This window comes from Seriola lalandi, unplaced genomic scaffold, assembly GCF_002814215.2.
Source record: "Seriola lalandi dorsalis isolate HSWRI2012SDOR001 ecotype SW California unplaced genomic scaffold, Sedor1 jcf7180002054425, whole genome shotgun sequence".
Taxonomy (NCBI): Eukaryota; Metazoa; Chordata; class Actinopteri; order Carangiformes; family Carangidae; genus Seriola; species Seriola lalandi.
Window position 1 is genome coordinate 1004231 of NW_019524978.1, and position 24263 is coordinate 1028493.

General features: G+C 40.8%; 1 protein-coding gene across 2 annotated transcripts in view; it reads right to left on the reverse strand.

The window, feature by feature from the left end:
- usp45 (ubiquitin specific peptidase 45) overlaps window positions 1–24263 on the reverse strand; it is a 35794-nt gene that overhangs the window by 6866 nt on the left and 4665 nt on the right. The window contains exons 6-13 of one of the 2 annotated variants that reach the window (XM_023410480.2): window positions 16138–16286; window positions 14892–14987; window positions 14267–14397; window positions 4353–4440; window positions 1923–2004; window positions 1218–1309; window positions 326–382; window positions 7–138 (exon numbers count right to left, since the gene is read on the reverse strand). In XM_023410480.2, coding sequence (XP_023266248.1) covers window positions 7–138; window positions 326–382; window positions 1218–1309; window positions 1923–2004; window positions 4353–4440; window positions 14267–14397; window positions 14892–14987; window positions 16138–16286 — 827 coding nt within the window. Of the gene's footprint in view, window positions 1–6; window positions 139–325; window positions 383–1217; window positions 1310–1922; window positions 2005–4352; window positions 4441–14266; window positions 14398–14891; window positions 14988–16137; window positions 16290–24263 lie in introns of both variants that reach the window. The other variant, XM_023410479.2, reaches the window with a different exon arrangement.

Below are 24263 nucleotides of genomic sequence, written 5' to 3' on the forward strand. Positions count from 1 at the left end.
TCTTACCTGTCCACTCAGCTTCCTGGTGTTTCTGTTGACAGAGTGCGCTGCAGAAAGAACCTGGTCAGTGTGAGCTGCGTGGGCGTCCTGCTCCCTGCTGCCTTTGCCCAGCCTCCCAGGATTGGATGGTTTTGACATCTGAGCAAAAAAAAAAAAAAAATTTTATGAAAACATAACATACAGCCAACCACTGCTTAACTGTATCTGCTGATAATAAGGAGGCATGCAAAGAAATGTAAAGTGTAGTATTACATCATTAACTCACTCATATTGTATCAAAGTGTCAATCATCATCCTCTTACACTGAACAATTGGAGCAACTCACCCTCTCCTCTATGATGGGTAAAGAGATATCTATGAAAGCCTCCTTTACTGTGGAGATCTGAAAGAAGAATCACATATAAGTGTCTGCATATGTAATTATCATCTTCCTTAGGCAGTTGTTCACATTTTCAAAAGGTCTGAAAGGAGATGTGGGAAGCGGCTGTTTCTCTGCTTTTTCTACTCCAGCTCCTCACCAGGTACTCTCTACCTTCAAGGATATTTTAGTTTGCGTTGTGGCATTTGTTTTGTCAACGACCCAGAGCTCCCACATTTTATTGTAAATGCCTGCTGCAAACAGTTGGTGTTTGAGCTGGTCCTTGAAGTGCTTGTTTTTGTTTCTTTCCTCTGATGATTTCTGTTGTTTCCTTTGACTTATTTTATGAAATTTTTGTTGTGGGTAGTGAGAAATGCTTCCTGTGTGTAACAGCTAGTAAACAATCATCGGCTCATTCATGACTGTGATGGAGAATGCTAGTGATGCTGGAAATTGTTTGGCAATCTTCTTCGCTTCCAGCAGCAATAATTTAAAGCAGCAGGAAAAAAATTATGTATGTTTACACAGACAGGTGACAAATTTAAAAATTGAATGGAAAAACCGATATTAGTGAGGTGCTGGGTCACCACATGCTGCCAGAACAGCTTCAATGACAGCACTGCCTAACATGCTGGTCCGAAATCTAGTTCATTATTGTTCATAGTTGTTTAATCAGGTTGAGATCTGGTGTCTGTTAAGGCCATAAGATACACACATAAGTAGTAACTTTTGTCTAAATACAAGGTTGGTCAGGGAAAAAAAAAAACGTGAAATAGTCGACCCTGCTGTGCTTTATATTTGTTCCTGGCCAACTATCACTATTCAGATCCTTTGCTATAGTTCACCCACACACACTTACATGCTCACACTCTTCACACATAATTGTGTTGGTCAGCTCGCCCACAAAGATGCGGTCAACGAAGTTCATCTTCACACCTTCCTTTCCGTACGCTGGTGGAAAAGACAGACACAGGGTTCTGTTAATCATGGCCAAAGAAAGTAAGTGAACCCGATGGGATCATCTGAATTTAGGTTTAAATTTATCTTAAAATATGGTCAATTACAGTGATGTATTGGTTGGAAAAAGTATGTGAATCCCTCAGCTAATGACATGGACAATGGCTAACTGGAGAACCAGTCTGAAAAACGGTATCATTGGAGCTGGTTAACATCTTGGTTCATGAGCTTACCACAGCACTTCACGGTACATTATAGCACTGAGCATTGCGGCCATGGCAGATGACGACAGAGGAAGATGCTGCTCTCCACAAAAAAACATCACCGCACGCTTTCAATTTTCCAAAGAACACCATGACACTCTACAACGCTACTGAGAAAATCATTCTGGAATCTTGGCAAAATCTGAGGCACTCAAGAGGGTGGTGATTTAAAAAAAACAAAAAAACAAGTGGAAGAATCACTTAAAAAGACTATACTGTTCTCCTATCCTCCTTCAAACTGCCCTCTGCCCTCTCTGATTAGTATCTTAGCTGTATTTCCATTAACTGCCACAAGGTGGGACTATTGGTCTTGGTCATCTGTCTAGTGTAGCCAGCATATGAACCTTTAACTTGGCGTTTTGTCTCCTCGTCCGCCGTCTTCTCTGTGGGATTGTTGAAAGCTTTCAGAATGCCAGCTTTCACCCTCTGCAAACAAACACAAAAGCAACATAACAATGCTGCGTTTAAGTGACATTCATTAAAGCAAAAATCATATAAATTAAAGTTAATTTCACTCTGTGGTTTTCTTGTATTTTTCTAGATTTCTCTCTATTACACCCATTACTGACACATCACAGTCTAGTCAATAGCTGAGATTGACAGGTATACCTATTATAAGCATCATTAGTGTAAAATAATTATTGTGCTTGTCTAAAAACATTAACATGTAAATCTCATAATTAACTGTGCATGTTTGTGTGTGTGTGTAAGTTCTTCGCGGGGCCCTCTTATTGAAGGTGACATGGTCAGTGAGTGTTGGTGAGAGAGCTGTGAAGAGACACAGCCACAGTAAAGCACCAATCAATAGATAATTGGCCATGGTCTGTATCTGCGGTCGAAACCAGTCGGCCCCCATTGTCCCGGGAACCACGCACTGGACTGGCTATTTAGGTCAAAAAGCCCTGTTAATCCCAGCCTAGCCAGTCTGCACCCCACTCAGTCAGCACAGTCAAACCAGGCTGGGGCTCTCATACTAATTAATTACCAGTAACCCCCACCCAGCCCTCTAGCCCTCCCCAAAGTAAAAGCGTGCACTGCTCTACACAGGATGGGCTGTAGGAGGAGGGGGGCTGTAGGGAGGGGGGTGGGCAGTGGAGAGGGTTACTGGTAGAAGGGTGCATGGGTGGAAACTAAAATGAAGACGAGTGAAGAAGGACAGTCCATGCCCTGAGAGAGTAATACCTACCGTCTCAGCTAATTGGTGATAATTGACTGGGGCTGTATTAGCATATTCAGATCTCTGATACTAATGACCAATCAACACAAACACTTAGGGCCTCTAAAAGGTTGGTACCACCCACTGCAAAAACACCAGTCTCCCTCTCTGACACACACACACCCACACAGGACAGTGTGTGAGTGTTTATTGTGCTGTATTTTTGTGTTACTATTCAAGATCACTGTCCCTGTTCAAGATCGCTAAGTAAAGATTAATTGCTGCAGGTTTGAAAAAAAAAAACTTTGTGTCATGTTTTCCCTATGCTTGACTCAGAGATGTATTAATAATACTCCTAAAATATGTTTGTTTTAATGTCTGTGTCCATTTTAAAAATTATTCAACAACCTATCTAAAATGCCTCGGTATCTCTGAATTTGCTTGGATGTATAAATGAGTTTCTGAGTGAATGAATAGGGGAGGCCGTACCCGTACCCCCTCCCTCTTTACCTCCTTGATTGGATTGGGAGACGGGCTGATGAGTGTATGTGTGTGTGTGTGTGTGTGTGTGTGTGTGTGTGTGTGTGTGTGTGTGTGTGTGCAGGAGGAGGCCATGGGTGACCCTCAAGCACAATGGGACAGCCCCGGAGCTCATTCAGCAGCTGTGGGTTTCCCAAGATCACACAATGATGTCGGTCGTGCCACTTGCAAGTCCTCTAAGTGGCACAACTGTCAGTGTTCACAAGTTTGAATGGAAGCAGTGGAGCCCAGCCTGCGGCCCCTCCTGGGCCTGGGGCTGGCCACTAAACACACCCGCTAACTTCTCCTCCTTGGCTCACGTAGCCACTGGTGGGGCCACAGGGGCCAGCTCTGCTGTGGGGTCTCCTAATTGCCCTGTGAATGGTTGGAGGGGGGAGTGGGGGCTTCCTGCACTTGCCAAAAACATGGCACCATAAGGTTAAAACACAGAAACTAGCTAGCCAGGCAAAGAGGGCCACTGGGTTACGTCAATGCAGACAGCCACCCACAAACACACAGCCGCAAGTCTTACATCACGACAATAAGTGTCATTACTGAACTCCAGCATGGAGGGGTGATAAGACTGACAACAAATGTCAGTGACAAAAATTATGTTTGTCTTTGATAATTCTGGCCTTTCATTATTGCTGCTTGGTTCTTTTGTTTTTTTTGTTGTTTTTTTTTAAAGAAATTGTACAATTTACTGAATCAAATTCAAGAACAGAGAGTCTACAGTCATGCTAGCGCTTCTGTGAGGCTGTACTTAGGAATCAAGTTCTAAAACCTTGGACTGTGTCAAGTTTTGTTATAACCCGACTAAGCATGTACATACAGCCTCCTCATTTCTTTCACATTTTCTTGTACCAAATGTTCAATACACGTTTGCAAAGAAACTTATAACACCATGAGTTCTAGAGCACTTTGTGAAGATTTAAAGGACCTTTCTGCCACGGAAGGTAAAACATACACTTTGAAAGAACATGTTGAAAGATGCCAATTGTGGACTTGGAAATAGCATGTGAGTAAATGCTGTTTTAAAGTTATTAAAGTTAATGAAATACATGCATATGTGTAAGCTGCATACTGTATCTTAGCTCACTTTAGTTTCTTCTACTCGTATGGAGTCCAGTAAGTAGTGCAGAAGCTCCTGGCTGTCTTGTTGTTGGTAGCCCTTGAAGCGCGGAGCTCTGGAAAAAAAAAACAGATAAAAACACAGATGAAGATCAGACTTATGAAAAGAGTGGAGGAGGAATCAGAATACATGCATTTTGTTTTACATGTGTCTTTTCAGGAACATCTGTACACTCTGTGAAGGAGAAATAATTTGTTGTGAGGAAACACAGACATAACATGCAATAATGCACTCAGTCATGCTGGCATTCCCCAAGCACCGTATATAATATAAACACATAGTAACTGTCAGTGTGCGGGTGGAAAGTAAGATATGTAAAATGTCATAATTATCGCTGCTAAAAAGACACCTAATAAATGTACAAAAGACATCAAAGTATAAGTACTGTAGCTACTGTCCTCATGTATTATCCTGATAGATATATAGATAGATAAGACTGTTCTGTATCATGTCAACATAACTGACATACTGTAGTGAAATTTCTGATCTTAAGTAACTTACTTCAGTAACCAAAGTATCAGCTATTGTGGGAGCTGTGCTGTGTTCAGTTTTTACTTCACAGACAATCAACACCATATTTATGCTTTAACATGTTTGTCAAAGCTTCACCTTAATTGTATGGTCCCATTTTTGTAGATAATGTACAGTCCAGATTGTGTCAAACAGAGAATGTCCTGTGTCTCTTACAGAGTAACTATTAACTACTTGTCATAAAGGATTACTGGCAAAACTCTTATTTCATATTTTCCTACATGAAATCAAATAAGTTGTTCATATGACCTGTGTAAATTATTATTAATTATTATTATTGGTATTTCTCCAATACCACAGGATCAATACTTACTACTACATTTAAATTAATTTACAGCAAATGAAATGTAAATATAACTCGGGTATACATGATGCACAAAGCAGTCAAAGTCTTTAGTCATGTCTTCCATCAGGATGAAGGGTTTCTTGTATACTAAAGTTGTGTCAGCTGGTGCTGGAGGTCGGACTGAAAGTCAGACTTGTCATCATGAAGTGTCTTCCTGTGAATACTATTTTCTTAATGCAGCTAGCACCTGTGTTGTCTTCAGGCTGTCACTAGACTGAAGCACAACAGCCACCCATGGATGGCCTCCTATACAGAGTCTGGTGGGTCCGGTAAGATCTAATCAAACCTGGAGATGAGGCCGAGAGCAGGGGTGTGTTTATAGGTGAAGGGTTTAGCTGCAGCCTTGCAGACACCACAAACTGTCATCTACACCCATTTGTCATAACCTTCTCCAGCCCAGGAACTATATTATGAAGTTCAACTTCCTTCATGTTTGTGCTGCAGCTGGATAAAAATTTCTGGTCTTCCATGAAGTTCATAAGTCAGAGTGACAGGAAAGTAGAAAAATACTGATGGAGGGAGCGTTCAGAGCAGACTGAAATCCGGGCTTTTGTCTGACAGGGAAATTTTTTTATTCACCTCTCAGTTATGTTACTATGTTGTTTGTAGCATGGACAGCCAACTTCACAACAGTATATAAAAGAGAAAAAATAACAAAAAGCATGATATGTCTCCCTTTAATAATAATAATGAGAGATATATAATATAGAAAAACATCAAAAAAGGAGAAAACTACAGTTATTTCTTTTCAAGGTCTTTTCACCCTTGTATCTGTAAAATCCTGCCTGCCGTTAGAGCTTTGTGCTACAAACGGTATTTAATATTGTGACATTTCTATCACTTCTGGTGAATCCAGGTGACCATGTATAAACAACGCACATTATAGATTTAACAAACAATTACTAAACAGTTTGTGAAACACATTCTAATTAAGGTTGAGTCAATGTACCATATGCATTCTACACGTTGCCCCACAGCTGTCAACCAACTCAATCTAGCCTCTGCTTGCGCCTAAGAACGATCTAAAGAATAAAAAACATAAAAATCAAACTTAAATTGCTTAAATATCAATTGATGAATATGCATGGAGACATGAAACATGATGATAAAATTTAGTACACCATGACTCCCCTCCCAGCAAAAATCGATGACTTTAATCAGTTATTTGATTGTTATATTAGATCCTGTCTTCATGTTTATTATAATTAAACAGATCTTTTTAATTTATGCAGGTAAGAATTCTTAAAAAAGACAATCCATTAAAATGAAAAGTCCTTGTTCCAATGGGTTATCCCTGGAGAATTCAGTGATCCAATGCAAGGCCAAAGAGGCCTGTACAGAACAAAAGAAAAGAATAATCAGCAGTTAAACCACAGCTCTGCCATGGTAGTTAGGGCTGCCCGATTGGACACTAAAGTCAGAGTCATTAGAGGGGAGGCTGTCCTTGGGTCCGTCCCCTGGCCGACCATGGTGAAGCAGATGTGAGGACAGATGCCAGGGGCAGATGGGCAGCCAAGGCTAGAGCCACTGCAACCTGTTGGGCCAAGCCAGCCACATAACCACAGGACAGGTTGGTCCAACAGGCACAACACACACTGAGAGGCCACATTCGTGGTTAGAGAAGCCATCAGTCAAGTGTTAACGATGTTCGAGGGGGGTGGGGTTAACTCCTTCAATAGCACTATGGAGGTCCTTTACTGGTACTTCATGACCAGTGGTCTTCAGGGTCCAGTATTAGCAGGTTACCTGTCACTTTGAAAAGGCAAAGACTGAATCCTCTTTGGTCTAGCAAGACATTTTCAGAAGGGGATACCAACCACCAATTCTTTAATATGGCAGATGGCTATTACCAATCATGATTTATTAATGCTAATATAGAGTCATAAATTCATAGCCATCTATGTTTTTTTTTTTTATCCTTGATGTCTTTTCTGAGCAATTTATATTGATGTTTACAAGGAGGGACTAGATTTTTGCTGTAAATTTAGTTAAAATCAAATTAAATCTTATACCAAGAGATTTTATTCATAAAACCTTTATAATAGAACTTTTAGTACAATATATTAAAATAGAGGTAAGTACACTCATTAGCAGTCTTTTTATATTAAAAGAAAAACATTTCTAAGCTGAAGTGTTTTGAAGCCATTTAATGCCATTCATAATCCAACTTATTGAAAGAATTCATGCGGCATGAGTCAATCATCTCTTTAAGACAAGCTGACATGTGGCCCAAGAAATGGATGTCCAAGACTGGGGAAGAGATGGCCGACCACCTGCCCTCGACACAGGTCATAACCAGGAGGTCTGGAGGAGCCCAAAGTCACACCCCCACTCTTCCATGCTGACACGCTCTGTCTCTTATGCCCTTTTCGTGCAGACACATGGAGAGGGATGGACATAGGGTTGGGCATGATGGGGAGCACATATGTCATTTATTCGCCAGCTCCACAAAAATGAACAGCATGTGAAGGAATGTCTCCCTCTTGTTCTGCTAACTAGCCTGTCATCTCCCATGAGAGAGAGATACACACAGAGAAATATAAAGCAAACAGAGATGAAATGGGTGAGATAGAAAAAAAAAAAAAAGAAGGGGAGAAACAGACGCAGAGCAATATAGAGGAAAAAATGAAAAGCTTGGTTGGGATCAGTGGGAATGAGGAGGTCTGGAAGCTCATCCCAGTGGAGAGAAGCAGAAGGGCCCTGTAGCGCTGCTCTCAATCTGGCCAATGCAAACAGCTGCGGTGCTAACACAATTAATAGCCGGATGAGTTAGTACCAGACACAAGACCACACAAGCTCCCCCCAAAAACACACACGTATGAACAACACAATGCACCCGCACACAGTTCACAAAATAAATTCACCCAACATTTACTCATACAGCCATGAATTATAGAAATGTGACTCAATAATCTACAATATGGTCATAAAAATGTGTTTTGTACACATACTGGCCTGTGCAAGGCATGTCTGACTTTGTCTAAATAATCGTGTAAAAAACAGACGTGTTACAGTAGCTCACTACATTTCTGATTTGAATTAATAGAGATAAGACAAAGGACACTTTAAACAAAATAAGACAACACTGTTGGCCTGTGCAACTATTGTTTTGACCAATGTATATTTATATTTACCAGCACTACAAATATTAATGATGAATATGATTTGTGACAACTGAATAGACCAGGGTGGACCAGTTCTGTTCCAGTCTGGGTCATTGGGTGGTGATAAAATCATATGGTGTGTGATATGTAAAGATTCTAATCTTAAGTCCTCAGATCCTAATTGCTGCCAATATATCTCAAAGATTTTTTTTAATGTTTGATATGATGTCAATTGTGAGTCGCCCGAGGGAGACATACCGGTAAATAAACAAATGAAGAATGGCAAGCAAAAAGGTTTGTGGTGGGAGAGAAGGGATGTCACCATATTTGGTAATCGGTACCAATATGATGGAATTCAACAATTCTTGATACCAAATCTGATACCACCATGTTGTTGATATTGTTGCTCTGTCTGCCTTTCTTCTTCTACGTTTTCTTCCCTTTGCATTTGACGTCCGACTAGAACACTTGTAGGGTTATTATACTGCCCCTATCAGTTCCAGAAATATATCATACTTCCAGTATCTACGACATCTATGGTGTCTTTGGTACCCCTATAGTACCCCTTTGGCACTGTTAAAACAAGTAGAGTCACATTGTCAGAACTTTGGCATTGACTTGGTACTGAAGTATCACTTCTTGTCACATCCCTGTGTGTAAATGTACTGACAACTGAAATGGAGGCTCTCAGCCAAACTCTGCTTTTTTTCCCTCCTCTTTTTCAGCCTTTTCAATATAAACTGAGCATCAATAGTGTAAACTGCTGGTTTCCATCCATGTATGTTTTAGTACAAGAACATATGACATTCTCACTGCATTTGAAGGGGTCTTCCACTGCTATATCATGACATAGTCACACATTTGAGTCGCCTACCTATCAGTATAAATATGGCTCTAATTCAGATTAACTGTTTTACATCTGTTGAAACACTGTAAGACCTTGTACAAATTCTATTCACTCAGAAAGATCTTTAAAAACCATACAGAAGGATTCAATTTTTTTCAATTTTTATTGTCATTTGCTACAAATTACGTATTTTCAATGTAACAAGTGAGAGTAACCATCCTTCATTTTTACTTCTGTGCCTCCCTCCACTTGTAAGTTTTTACGACAATAATTTAGGCAATAACTGAGTCACAAGCAATGAACCAAGTGACACTTGCTTTAAAAGATGACTCATGGTTAGCTTCTTCTAAAACAACATATTTGTTATCAAATTGTGCTAATTTGCACAGGTTTTATTTCCTGTTTTGAAAGTGAAGGGGTTCGCGGACTGCAGCTCTCGGTTCAGCGTATGTGCACAAGCCAATATTTGTATCATTTCTAACCCAACTGCGAATATTTGCTTCCTTTCTTAAACCTGAAAGAGGTCTTCCTCCAGCATGCCAGCCCTACCTCATTGTGTGTGGATTGTACGCACGTTCATGTAGGGGTGTGTGTGTGTGTGTGTGTGTGTGTGTGTGTGTGTGTGTGTGTGTGCCTTGGACGCCAAAGCACTAGATGGAATCCATTGTTGTCCTCTGCAATTTCAATCAGGGATGTAAGACTTCTCATAAAGGTTTATCAGCAATATTTGAAAGATGTGCGTATGGGGACATTTATACCCAGCACATGGATGGAGAAGAGAACCAGGGTACTTTTTATTACTTGAAATGCAAGAGTCCAGTGGCTGCTCTGAAAACTGAATCAGTTCTTAAGAGAAGCAGATGTAGATGAATGCCTCTGTGTGGCCTTTTTGTCCATTAGACATGCACAGTAGACTACGTCCAAATAACTGGCAATAATAACAACTAGTAAAGTTCTCAGTAAATAGTACTTAACAAAAGCAGTAGACAAGCTGTAAGAAAACCTCCTTTCCTTGGTTCCCTTGACGAAGTGAAAAATATTTTAGCCTGTAATTAAATGTTATTAGACTAGCAGGCTGGGACCCTCCCTGGCACCAGATAGAGAGCGTGGTGCTGACCATCCAACCCACATAACTTGGCACAGTTGCGAGCACAGACCAGACCACTTCCGCCGGCAGAAGGACGACAATGGCCCGCTGGGGGGGGCTCAGCTGGTTGAGGTCAAATGCATGTGCACACGCGCACAGAGACACACATACACTTACACAAAACCGGTCTCAATAGGGTTCCAGTGTGGGAAATAAACACTCAAACCGGCCCCAATCCGAGCCAGAAAGCTTTATTAACCTGCCTGTCAACACAAACATACTGGGTAAGACAGTGAAAGACAGTGAAAGAGAAATGGAAAAGTGCTCTAGGCCCCCACAGGTCAAGGGCAGACCCAACCCTCTTGGAGTGACAAGAGCTGGCAGGGACAAGTGAAAATGATAGGCTATATTTACAGAGGGCAGCCATCACAAAGGTCACTTCAATGGAGAAAAATTTCCCAGTAAATAGGAGCAGTTTTTGACCCTGTCGTTTCAGCTCAAAGCTTTAGACTCCACTGAATGTATCCAAGCTGCTATGTGGAGGAGTCTAAAAGAGAAACACGTAAGAGCTCAGGCTCGTTCAGAATGCAAGTGCAATCATGTACACTTTGTGGATGATACAAGGAATAGTATATGTGAGTGAGACCTTGCAAGTGTAATAAACCTCCAGTTCTTCCACGAGCCCTGAATACTAAAAACTGCTCTTATGAAAAAGCTCCAGAAATTAAATAAATGAGGATTTCCTGTAAATTGTTAAAACTTAAATAATGTGATTCGGCTACTGTATCTCTAGATACAAAGCAATCTGGCTTTCTTTAGGTAACAATCAAGGAGAAGGACAGCTCAGCTGCTTAAGTTTCTTTGAGAGAGAGAGAGAGAGTGAGTCAGAGCAAAAACCAAGCCATGAGGTGGAAGGAACTGCCTGTAGAGCTCAGACAGGATTGTATTGAAGCACAGATCTGGGGAGGGACACAAACACATTTCTGCTGCATTGAAAGCTCCAAATGGTAAAAGTTTGGAACAACCAGGACTCTTCCTAGAACTGACCGCCTGACCAGTCAGGGGAGAAGGACCTTGATAAGAGAGGGGTCTGACAACATGATGGTCACTCTGGCTGAGCTCCAGAGATCCTGTGTGAAGAAAGGAGAAACTTCCAAAAGGACAACCATCACTGCAGCACTCCACTGATCTAGGCTTTATGGCAGAGTGGCCAGACGGACGACTCTCCTCAGTGAAAGACACATGAAAGCTGCTTGGAGTTTGCAAAAAAAGCACCTAAAGGACTCTTAGACTGTGAGAAACATAATTCTTTGGTCTGATGAAATCAAGATTGAACTGTTTGGCCTTAATTCTGAGTTTCATGTCTTGACGAGGAGCACCAAGCTACACTCATCACCTGCCCAATACCATCCCAGCGGTAAAGCATGGTGGTGACAGCATCATGCTGTGGGGGTGTGTGAGGGACAGGGAGACTGGTCAGGGTGACGGACAGCTGAGTGACTGGTCCAAGCAGAGTCCTGACTTGAACCCCACTGAATATCACTGAACAGACCTGAAAATGGCTGTCCACCGACAGTTCTCATCCAACCTGATGGAAAATGGAAGAAAAATCTTTAAATCCAGGTGTGCAAAGCTTGTCACGTCATACCCAAGAAGACACGAAACTGTAATCGCTGCCAAAGGTGCTTCAACCAAGCACTGGGGAAAGGTGTGATATTTCAGTTTCTCATTTTTAATAAATTTGCAAGGATTTCTAAAATTCTGTTTTTACTTTGTAATTATGAGGTATTGAGTGCAGATTGATGAGGGATTTTTAGTTTAGTCTATAACTATTATCTATTTCATGTCAGAAAACAGAAAAATCCTTATCACAAGCTTACAGAACCCAAGGTGATGTCTTCAAAATTGCTTGTTTTGTCTGACAAAATATCTTAAACATATTCAATTTACAATCATATTCAACACAGTAAATACTCAAATGTGAGAAGCTGGGGCCGGAGAATCACTGGTATTTTTGCTTTCAGGAAATTTGAAGAAGCTTTTGCAAATCATTAAGTCTGTTAGAGAAGCAAGAAATCACACATATCATTAATCTTGATTTTCTGGTACTTTTACAATTAAAACTTTTGATCTGATGCTAACGTTTTGTTGTCCAAAAACTCTGTTAAATTTTTTTACCTGCTGGTATCTTTTCCTTCTAAGCGCTCATTACTACGACTTGGAATTCAGAGCTCTTTTCAAGAAATTAACAAGGTCACACAGAACAAAGACACTACTGGTGAATTCTTGGCAAAAGATACTCAGAGAATTCTGTCACCTAATATTGGCTTGGATGCTTTCAGCTTCTGTGAATGTGTTCAGATCAAAGTAAAAGAAAAAAGTGCTCAACACATGTTCTCAATTACTTATATAATTTTCAGTTATCAAAGTATCAAAAATATATTAATTAATATATATTAAAATATTTTGTCAATCAACTAATCAATTACACTTTACACCAGCAACTTTGTTTTTAATAAGAAAATGAAATTTTCGCTGAAATTTAAAAAAAAAAAAAAAGGTCTGAAACACATTTTTGTTTGTTTTGAAATCTACAACTTCTTCACATTTTATGTTATTTTCTACCAATTCTTCAACAGCACTGCAAATAATGTGAGTGAATATTAAAGCTTCATATTTGCATTTACTGTATGGATGTACAAAACAATTACATATTGGCCTTAATAAAGGTTCACTTGTGGTATAAGTGTGCCATGTGGGTAATGGGTGCTGTGGCCTGAAGTCATATCTCTCTATTCAAATGCATGTCAGTGGAATAGATTAACTGTACTTGAAATTAGATGCGTGTGAGTGCATCAAGGTGCGTGCAATACTCGCTGTCTGAATGCACAATTGCCTGCATGAGTGTTGCAGGCTGAGGTGGTACCAGGTGAGGTGGCAGCCCTCATACGCACATTCCACGCACACACACACAAAAGACACACACAGGCCTGTCTGATGAAAGCTAGGTACCAGAATAACTGTCAAAGCCACACCAGAGATGTATCCAGTCAGCCAAAATTAAATGCTCTGGTCACCCACCTGCACTACTAAACAGTGCAAGAGCCCCCCCCTCCCTAACACACACACACACACACACACACACACACACACACACACGACCCAACCAGCAGCGTACCATGATCAAACAAGAACCCAGCTAACCAAACATTCACACTATTCATAAAAGACAGCAAAACAACTTCACAAAAGTACGGCCATGTTTCTGCCTGTCACACAGACCTTGCTTTGGATCAAACATGACACAGGTGGCACAGCAGTGTGGCAAGTAGCAGAAAGAGCTACAAATAGCTAGCTGCTGCTAGGCATTTACCAAGGTACAGTGCTTTTAGCGTGTGTAGTGCATGTTGAGCCTAAAGTGCGTGAAAGGCATTCAGCTGGGACCAGGTGCTACCTGGGTCTGGCTGGTTAAAACGGTCACCACCACAGTAAGGGGATAAAAGCAGGTGAAAGCTGTGGCTCCTGTGCAATGCATTGCCACTGTAATAATGGAGAAGTGCAGAAGTAACGACTTCAGTGACCCTGAGATAAAATATTTGCATACAGAGTAGAAAGTGAGGGTGATTTTCTGGTAGTCATTATACAAACTGAGGTAAAATGGCTGCTCTAACCTCCTCAGTGTTTATTGAATAATATATTTATACTTTTTTTTTTGTTTTATATTTATGAAAAACACTTCAACTTCCCACTGATAAACTGTTGCCATTTTGTGCCACAGGTATCATCCACGTATCCAACAGAAATGAGTTTACTTTATTGTTTTATTGTCATGTTTTTTTGTAACTATCTGCACAGTAGCTAAGCTTTATGTTTGGATACCAATATATTTTCCATGCATGAGTGCTCACAAACAAGAGGATCTAGGGTGTAATGAAGTAGCAACTGGTATGAAAAGTGATGCCTTACTTCTGGCAGAGTTGACTGAAAAGGATCTTGGGATTGACTGGGCCCTTCCCTTGTTCTTTCATGCTCTGGAGGAAGAGAAACATGGCTGCAGTCAGGGACTCCGGACTGGGCAGCGTTACCATCAGTGAACTCTGGAAGGCGTGGAGACAAAATGAAAATAAATACATTTGTTTCCAAATTGGATGTGATGGCAGGAGTCGTGGAGGTCAATGCAATAACAAAGCAAGATCTGACTTGTATAAAAAGAGTATAAAAAGATTTCTGAAAAATTCAGAGTTGATAAAGTTTATTCACTTATTTGTCAGCCTTTACTAAATAATGTTAGAAAAAAGTCTTAAATGTCTTCAGTGTTCATAGAGACATTTCAATTTTACATCCTAAAACATGTTGTAGCACTAAATTAGGGAAAATGTCCAAAAAAAGAAAACAAAGAATGCAGTTTAATTATGATAATATTTACATATTTTCATTTTTAAAAATTTGTAGTGTGTTTAAAATATAATTTTTTCATAAATGCAACATAATGACAGATTAGAATGATAATTTCAAAAGCAAATTAATTGGCATTTGTCCTATTAGGGGTTTAGTTTAGAGATGACAAAGCTTTGAGAAGAAGACACTGTACCAGATTGGTCTCGACAGGGGGGCAGATCCTCAGTTTGTACCCCTTCTCTTTCACTTCCTGGATAAGCTCAATGAGCATGTGTGTCTGTGACAAGTTCTGTGGGGACAGGATACAATTATTTTCAGTGTTAAATAACATTTCGTTAACCATTAACCGTGTTGAATGGCACTGGGGAAAGGTATTGTTCAGGTATAACATTAGATCAAAAGCTGAAAACCATTCATAAAATCAGTGAAGCATAAAACTGGTCATACACACTGATTTTACTATTCATCAAATGAAAAGACCCACAGACAATTTTCTTTGACAAGAAAAAGCATTAACATCAATAAAAGCTGTAATCCTCCAAATATATGAAACTCTATCTGCGAATAGTTTGTGGCAATTCGATGTGGTCAATTAAAATACCCTTGTGAAATGTTATCTCCATTTTAGTAGGATTTAAGGAACTTGTGGTGAGTTCATTACTCTGAAAGAGGCTTTCAAATCTATCCACAATCTGTGAGTTTGAAATGTAGAGACGATCCTTGGTGAGGCGATAGCCTGAAGCAGTCATTGTCCCTTTATGTTAGAGAAGCATCTTTTCCTTCCCTTTCAAGAGATATTTGTTTTGTCACATCCTGGCAATGAAGACAGTTGCTATGGAAAACACACAATGGAGCTGGCATTGTGAACGCAGACACAGCTCATCCTGTCACAATTATGTGTTTTCACCAGAAAGATTGCAATTTTCAAGGAGACAATACAAACAGACAGGGAGAGGGAGGCAAAAGCATGTAAAGCGCGCTCACTCGAATTTCAATCAACGAGGAAGGCCCTGAGGGTGATTAACAAAATGGCGGAAAAAAACAGCTTCATTGTTGAAGAGGCTTGTCAGTTTGCAGCCACCATGACATGACCAGAGAAAGACTGGGGAGACTCTTAAGCTATGTTGTATGGTGAACATGCTCTGCACCATCTGAGTGCCACTCATGCATAGGCAGGTGAAAGTGCCCAAGCCAGCTCTGCATTTACTGCTGCATTGAATATTCTTCAAAATGATCTCAAGGCCTAGCCTGTTTACAATCACAGTCAATGTAAGAACATAGTCTGGTTACTACAGGCCAGAAAAAGACAAAATTTGCATTTGCAAATTAATTTGCATCATGATGAGCTTTTCTTTCTGAAATGTTTAGTTTCTGCTCTACACTATACTGACACAAACACTTCCAGGAATGTTTACGTTTGACCCGATGGTAATACTGACCTGCATGACAGCATTGAAGAAGCAGGTGTTACCAAGGTTACTGATGCCTTTGACAGGAACCAAGGTGCTGTTGATGACTGGACTCTTGCCTCTAGGTGGCTCACTATAATCTGATGGATCTTCCCGCAGCTTGATGATCTTGGGTGATGCTGCTGGAATACACACAAAAAAAACAAGTCTGTGATGTACAATAGTAGAAACTCAAAACCCATGTATATTAGTAAAATGATGCAAGGGATAGTGAACAGTACAAGCCTGGAAGTTACAGAAACATTATGAGGTTTCAGTGTGTGGACAGTCTGACAAAAGAGTCCACTTCTAAACCCTGATTTGGCTTTTACTTTTAAGTTATTTCTGTACCAAGACTTGGCAGCCAAGCTCGACGCTGCAGCTGAGATGGTGGCTGGCTTGACAACTTGGTTGAGATTGAGGGTGGAAGTCTGCCTTGCAGCTGGAAAAATTTCGGCTTCCTTTAAATTGGGATTGCGCCTAGATACGGAAAAAATTGGGCTTAGCCTTGAAGCGAGACTGGGCCTGGGAGCAGAGTGCTGGGATGGCAGCTGGAAGGAAAGCTGGGTCATTTGGGAAAGCAGATGACAGCTGTAGAAGTTTCCGCTGGTTAGTGAGGGAGGGGTGGGGGCCGGGGTTGGCTCTCCAGAGCCAGCTGTTCCTCCTGATCACCAATGAAAACTAACCTTAAACAGCAACTAAGACACAGATGGTCAGAATCTAACAGTGTCATACAGATAGTCTGCTGGGGACAGACTTTGAGTAGGTACTGTAGCTGCGTGAGCCAATAGCGTGCCAGCAGCTAACAATAAAGCTAACATCTAGATAACTCAATACCAATAATATGTTATTAACGTGTTGGTAGCTAGTGGGGAATCTTGGAAATGTAGATTAGAGTGGAAGAGGTTCAAGCCATCACACACACTGTTTGTTTAGTTACAAAGAATGAAGTGTATTCAGCCAAAAGTATTACCTATGCGCAAGTTTAAAGGAAGGTAAAAGCCACAGCTTTGAGTCAAACAACAACAACCCTCTGTGGCTTCTCTCTCTGTCTCTCTCATGATCCAACAGATAACGGCTACATTTACTAAACTTAGCATTTTACCTTAATGGTCAGAAGAGACAAAACATTTCTGAAGCTGTGAGCAGTGTTTGATGTACAAGAAATTGCACAAAACTGAGCATTTTTTTTTGCACAGGGCCTAAGTAGAGTAATTTAAGACAGAGTGTCTGCCAACACAGACTTCTACTATTCACATTGTCCCACATACTGTAAATTCACAGAGCACACTTGAAGTACAACAGAGTTAGTAAAACAACCATTTATACACTGTAGAACAAAACAAGGGGATACCTATATAATGGCATCTGCTACACTACTACTACAAATTACAACCACAAAAACTGTCAGTGTTAAAAACACCTCTCTGACAAAGTCCCAGCAAGTATGGAACAGTCTAAGTTTCACAAAGGTAACTTTATTTCAAGACTATTGTGTTGGATAGGACATTATATATTAAAGAGCTACTTCGTAAGTGTCTTGCTGCCACTTCCTGTTGCTTTCTATGTCAAATTGGTAGCTGCATTTGGGGAAGAAGAAAAATATGTGCGAGCACAGCACAGCACGATGTTCAGACGGAAACTGAAAAGATGGAGGTGGTGCTAATGGACTCAGAGTCGAGGTAAGGAGATGAATGAAGACGTGCTGCTCTAGAAGGCGCACATTAAGGCAAAGAGCTGTTCACTCAAGGAGATATTGGAGACGTTTGACGGATCCAGAAAAGTACAGACAGTCAGCTTCATTCAGGCTCCATGATGGATGACAAGCTCAGTATAGTGTAGTAACGCGTGGTCCATCTGATCTTTATGGCACTAACACACTACTTGTGATTATATGGGTATTTACAAAGATGTCATGGGCACAGACAAAGGTCCACACTGTGTACCTTACCAGCCACAAGAAGTGATTAGTTGTAGCATATGTATACATACAAGACTTGTAGAAAAAAATAAACTCCCCGAGATGATCACTTCTTTTTTTTTTTTAAAGTATATTTTTTTGGGCTTTTGTGCCTTTATTGGACAGGATAGTGGAGAGAGACAGGAAATGGGGAGGCAGAGAGAGGGGAAACGACATGCAGTAAAGGCCGTCCGATGCGGGACTGGAACCGGGGCCAACTGCAGCGAGGACTGTAGCCTCTACACATGGGGCGCCTGCTTAGACCACTACGCCACACAACGCCCCGAGATGATCACTTCTAATTAATTCAGCTAGCACAGCCCTTGTTAGTGCAAACAAAAAAAAGGGGTGCTGTACAGAGGCAACAGATGATTTTCTCCCTTTCCTGCTTAAATTTCATATTTCATACTGTTTGTGCTGTTTTCATGCTCCATGAAACCTAATGCTGCTGAACATAAAAAAAAACACATGCACATACATGCTGAATGGCAGACTCATGGATGAAATAAAATACATGATATTACTATTTTTATTACTATTTGATTGGTACTGCCTGATTGGTAGGGAAGGACAAGATTTTATTAAGAATGCAAAACTGTATATGTATTCTTATGATGATTATTAGGTATAATTATACCTTAAATGACATAATTGTTTACATTGCAAATTGATGTATTTTCAGCAGCAGTCTTAAAAATCTGGGATGTTGGATTATCCTTGCTACATCCTAAATGCTTCTTTAATACATTGCAGAAAACTATTAGATTTATTATTCAATTTTCATGTTATTTAAAATATTATTGCTGTACAAATACAAAGACTGATAAAGATGCTATGATTCTGTAAAAGTGAATTTTCCACTGTATAGCAAATAAAACAACAAATTCCTGATGACGAGACATTTCAGTGCAAATGGCAAATTCTTGCTGGGACTGATGCAGTACTTTAAGGCCGTAAGCTGTAGAGTAATCAACTAAATGCTGGTAAACACAAAAAAAGTTTGGTCCATGAGCACTTCACCCATATAATCCAGTCAAGAGAGCAGGCTAGCAGCGAGGTCACTGGCTTGAACCCGCTCATGCCCAAGCTACGGAAAATCAATTGAACCGTTAACTGTCATAATCATCATAACAACCTGCACCTTTACTCTCACTGTTCTTCTCCTCAACACACAAATGGCCTTGCCTTAGGACATATTCCATTCATAGAACCACTCCTTGTGCACAACACATTTGTTGAAAAAGCTATTCAACCTACAGCTTTTCCTCTCCAAGGCCAAGGACATTAGCAAGAGTGCCCTGGTCACAGTCGGTGGAATCTGAACCTTGGGCTTTTTACTCGTGGCCTGGCAGCTTGCATTTTATACTCAATCAAATTGCACTCAAATGTGTCAAAGTAAAAGGGCAACTTTTCTGTCAAACAGTTTGGAAATTTGAAATTTATTTTGCTTTCTAATGTTTAACACTGATGACAAATGAATAGAACATCTTTCTGTAGTTTTGGGACCGAGAAGGGCGAGGTTCAGCTTGCTGGGACAACATGCTGTTGTGGCGCTCCACCCAATGGTGCTAAATGCATCTGGCCCTCTGTGCGGGCAACATCTGGAGGTCTATTTCCATCTTCAATATGCAGCCATAAGGGAGCTCCCATATGTCAACACACGCAATGCATGGAAAACAAGTGGAGATGGGGAATGATTGCAGCCCCGATCAGGAAAAACAAACTGTGGATTACTGGATTTGGTGTGAGACTGGGAAGGTGTGAAAAAATGTTTGCGCAAGTGTGAACAACTGAGCCAAAGAGAAAGTATTGGAGAGACAGAAAAAGTGTGTAAATGACTGTGTCTACATCTTATGGTGTTTGTGAGCAGAGGCCCAAAATCAACAGACTTAATGTTACTTGACTCGAAGAGCTACGACTGACACTAGAGCTAAGAGGGAGCAGAGGAATGAGGAAACTAACTGGGCGGAATGGGGATGCCGACGGACACACTCTGCATCTGGGACCGTCACCCAAGGTAAACAATGTTCAGGGAGCCATCTGGTTGAGACTTGGGAGAGGGGGGCAGAGGAGGGCAATAGGGGGAGCAGTGGGTGGAGGGAAGGCTTGCAACGAGCACAAGCATATGGAAAAGCAGATTTTTCCTCTCCCTGCAGCAGTCAGCGAAGGCAAATGTCAGCATGCACTGCGTCCACGCTTGACTGTGCTGCACTCGACACCACCACCTGGCCCTCCTTGCTCAGCCACCGAGTATGGGCAGCAGTGACACTGCGGAGCCTTTCCCCAGGGCAGAGGAAAGCATCACGGTGCTGAGGCTCATCCACATGCATGCATGTACACCAACACCTCCTGCAATGCCTGCTCATTTTCACACAAGAGACACACAAAGAAACATGGGACTTGTTTACTTTTTTTACAGAGAACAGTACTGGAGTTGTTCAAAAAAGAAAAAACAAGCAAGCTTAGCTGAAATTTCTCATAAAATAAATAGTTCTGTCTTGCGTGCGTTTGCATTATTTTTGAGTCTGTCAAGCTGAACACCAGACTTTATGTAAAAACTTCAAGCTAATGAAACAATGCCATAAACAAAGTGTATTCTTTTCAAGTTTGTTGTACACCAATACTTGCTGCTCTCTTAATTTTACAAGTGAACCAGATCTAACACAAGAGTATTTTGTAGTCCAATAGCTGCTTATTATAAAAGCGCATCGATATAATCGAGTCAAAAACAAGATTCCGTAAAATACATCTTAAAGCCCTCTTAATGTGGTTCACAGTTGGGCTGAGAAACCATCAAATCGTATGGCCAGTGGGCTTCATGCACCCATTTTCACTCATAGTGCAGCACTGTGGAGGGTCAAGGCCAGATCCCTTCATGCAGAGCATGCAGTCAAGAGGAAGGCCAGGCAACACCAAATGTCTTATTAATTCGCTAATTTGTTGTGACTGCAGGGCATGAAAAGCCTGTTTCCTTGCCATCTGAGGCCAAGAGAATCCAGTGCCATGTTACTTACAGCCACACACACACACACACACACACACACACACACACACACACACACACACAGCTTTTCCTAACCCACTATCTGGCCTACTTTCATGTGCGATGGTGGGAATAAAGACAAAATCACCCTTGATTACATCCATGAAAGTACCACCAGGGGACAAGCATCTTACTGGCTACTGACTCAGCCAAGCTAAACTGATGGAATACTAAAGACTGTGGTTTCCAAAAATCAACAACCAGAGGCAGGACACCAGGTGAATATAAGTGCAATGATGATACAACACTATACCCTCTACATCAGCCTTTCACCAAGGTTTCTCAGAGGAGAAGTCAGTAGAGACATGGAAAAACTGAGCCTAGTACAAACTGGACTCACAAGTGTCCAACTGTAGAGTCAAAACAGGATGTAAACATCCCTGATATAAGCTTGTAATAACCTTTCCACCATGACAGCACTCCATTCAGGACACTGGGCTAAAAGAAGAAAACAAGATTCACGTTTGGTTTAAAATCTGAAACTTTGATGCACAGGTGTACAGCACATCACCAAGACATTTAGTCCGATTACGACCAACACTACAGTAACATTACACCATGTTAAAGAGGAGTGGTGACCTACTAAACTGTTCCAACAGTTTGGTGGGTCAGAGAAAACTGTGAACCTTATTTATTTTAAAGATGAATCAACAACTAAAGACAGACACAGATGAAGAGTAGGGGTTAATGCACTCTTGCCTAATTTGTGCAACTTGATTGTGCATTTCATTGTTGTCAGTAGTTTGGTTTGTAACTGTCTATAAAGGTATGTTGTTGTGTTTGCGTTGTGGGAACGAGGGAAAAGAACAATCCTACAAGTTTGAGAGGAAGCTGAAAAACAACAGATGTGCTCCATCCTGTGAGTGACAACTCACTCTGATGATTTCAAGTATGGGTTGTTTTCAACACTACTTTGCAGAGCCATAGGAGAACGTGATTTGATAGAGTTGAGAAAAGTAGACATGAAAATGTCACATAAAATTATAATTATTAATCTTTAGTAAAACCATGTTTAAATGGGTCTGATCTAAATTATTTTCCCGATTTGAAAATTCCCTCATTCCTTTCTAAAAACGTTTCAGAAAAAATGCATAAATACTTAAGAGTTTGCATATTTTTCAAAGAGCTTAAAATACCCAGATATAATTTTCAGCCAGCACATACCACACATTAATTTAACTTTATTCCTTTATGCTTTAATATATGTATTCCCAGATTTATCTGAAAGAAGTGGAAGGTCATATGTTTAACAGATACTGTCAGTGTTAGAAATCAAATCTGTGGAATAACATTTTTTATAAACTATGTCTCCATATACTTAAGGCTGGTAATTGAAAAATATAGCTATAGTTTTTGATTATTTAAGTTACAAATGTTTCCAAAAAAATGTTTTCCCCAAAAGAAACATAATATACATACATATTATAATATTACAGCAACACAATGTTACAGTAATGTAGTGATTGATAACAATAAGTAACATAAAACAAGAAAGAATTGATAGAGTCCAATGAGAAACAAGCTCTGATGTCTATTCAGAACCAACATTTTAATTTGCTCCACAAAGACTCCCCAGCTGTGTTACAAGCTGGAGTCTAGCTCCCTGAGGTCAATTAGCTTTTTACTGGGACTCTGGTACTTGAGCTGAAGGCCTTGATGATGAGAGAGCACAGTTAATCGACTTTCTTTCTTCCCTGAGCTGTTGTTGTACAAAATTATTATGGATTCTGAAAAAATATCCTTGCTGGGGCTCTTTTGTGCTTGGGGTGTATAGGAAAAACAGCAGCTTTTTTTGAAAACCTGGCCTTCACACTGAAATGCAATTTCACAAGCTCCTCAACAGATGACAACCGTCTATTTTGCTGCAACAGTGGCTGCCCGCTTCTATACCCATGTGGCCGACCGGTGTGGAACAATTGGGTGGCAAGAAAGGTGACAGGTAATTTAAAGAAGCAAATGGGAAAGCTGTAGTAAGCGGCTGTCCGGCTCATCAGATTACTGGACCACTGGTTGGCACCATGTAAACTAAAGGGCAGCTCCACCAACATAAAAACATACAGAACAGACCACACACACATTGCTCATTCATGGTCTTTGCTTAACTGGCTCAAAGATGCATGAATTTCTTGATGAATGCTGTGTATTGTGATGAAAAACAGCATCAACAAAGTGGAATCTACAGGAATAGTAATGCTGAAAATGTACATGTGTCAACCAACTTCAAGTAATCTTTCAATACCTCTCTTTCTTAGAGGTCTGACACAACAAACTATACAGGCCTTCTCAAAACAAATTTTACTAAAAGATGGCACAAATTCCTCAGGTATGTAATGTACTTGGAGGAACTCCAGGAAGAGCTTGTGCTCTGTGTTGCAAAGAGAACATTGTCAAGAGAATTCAGCCTTCAGCTTCAGTTTATTAGTGAAACTTTAAATCATCTATAATGGCCAGAAAACGTATAAGACAAGCTGAAAGAAAAAAGGGTATTTGGTTGATTTGAACATTCTTTTCAACACTCTGTGTATGTGTATCTGTGTATCTGTGAATGTGTGTGTCCACTGAGAGTTAGTGCGCTCCAGCTGTTAGGATCTAGTCGCTCTGACTTGTTGAGGATCCTGGCTCTCACTAGTGCAGCGCACAGGCCCAGAGGTGGTGAGACATACAGCAGCTCAGCAGAGGAAGCAAGGGACAGAAACAGATAGTGATGGAAAGACAAAGAACGACAAAACAGAGGCTGAACCCCACGCAGCTGCTCTTGTTCTTCAGGGAACCCAGCCGGGAAGCATCACTCAAGCGCCTAATTCCTCTAATGTGTTCAGTCATGCGACATGCAGGGTGGGGGTGAGGGTGGGGGGATTGCTGCAGCATATATCCCACAACTCTACAGTCGTGGCTGAGAGACTAAGGGTGGACCAGCCTGACTGGGCCTGGGTGGCTGGCCTCTGGCCACTCAGCACCGGGCAGGGGGCTAAGCTGAGGCAGCCAGTGAGACTAAAAGTGATGATGCCCACCACCCTGATCAGCTACAGCCTGTTAAAAGGCCTCTCAGTATGCCAGCACAAACTAGGAGAGGTACAGGGAGGGAGCAACAGAAGGTGTATGTGTGTGTAAGTA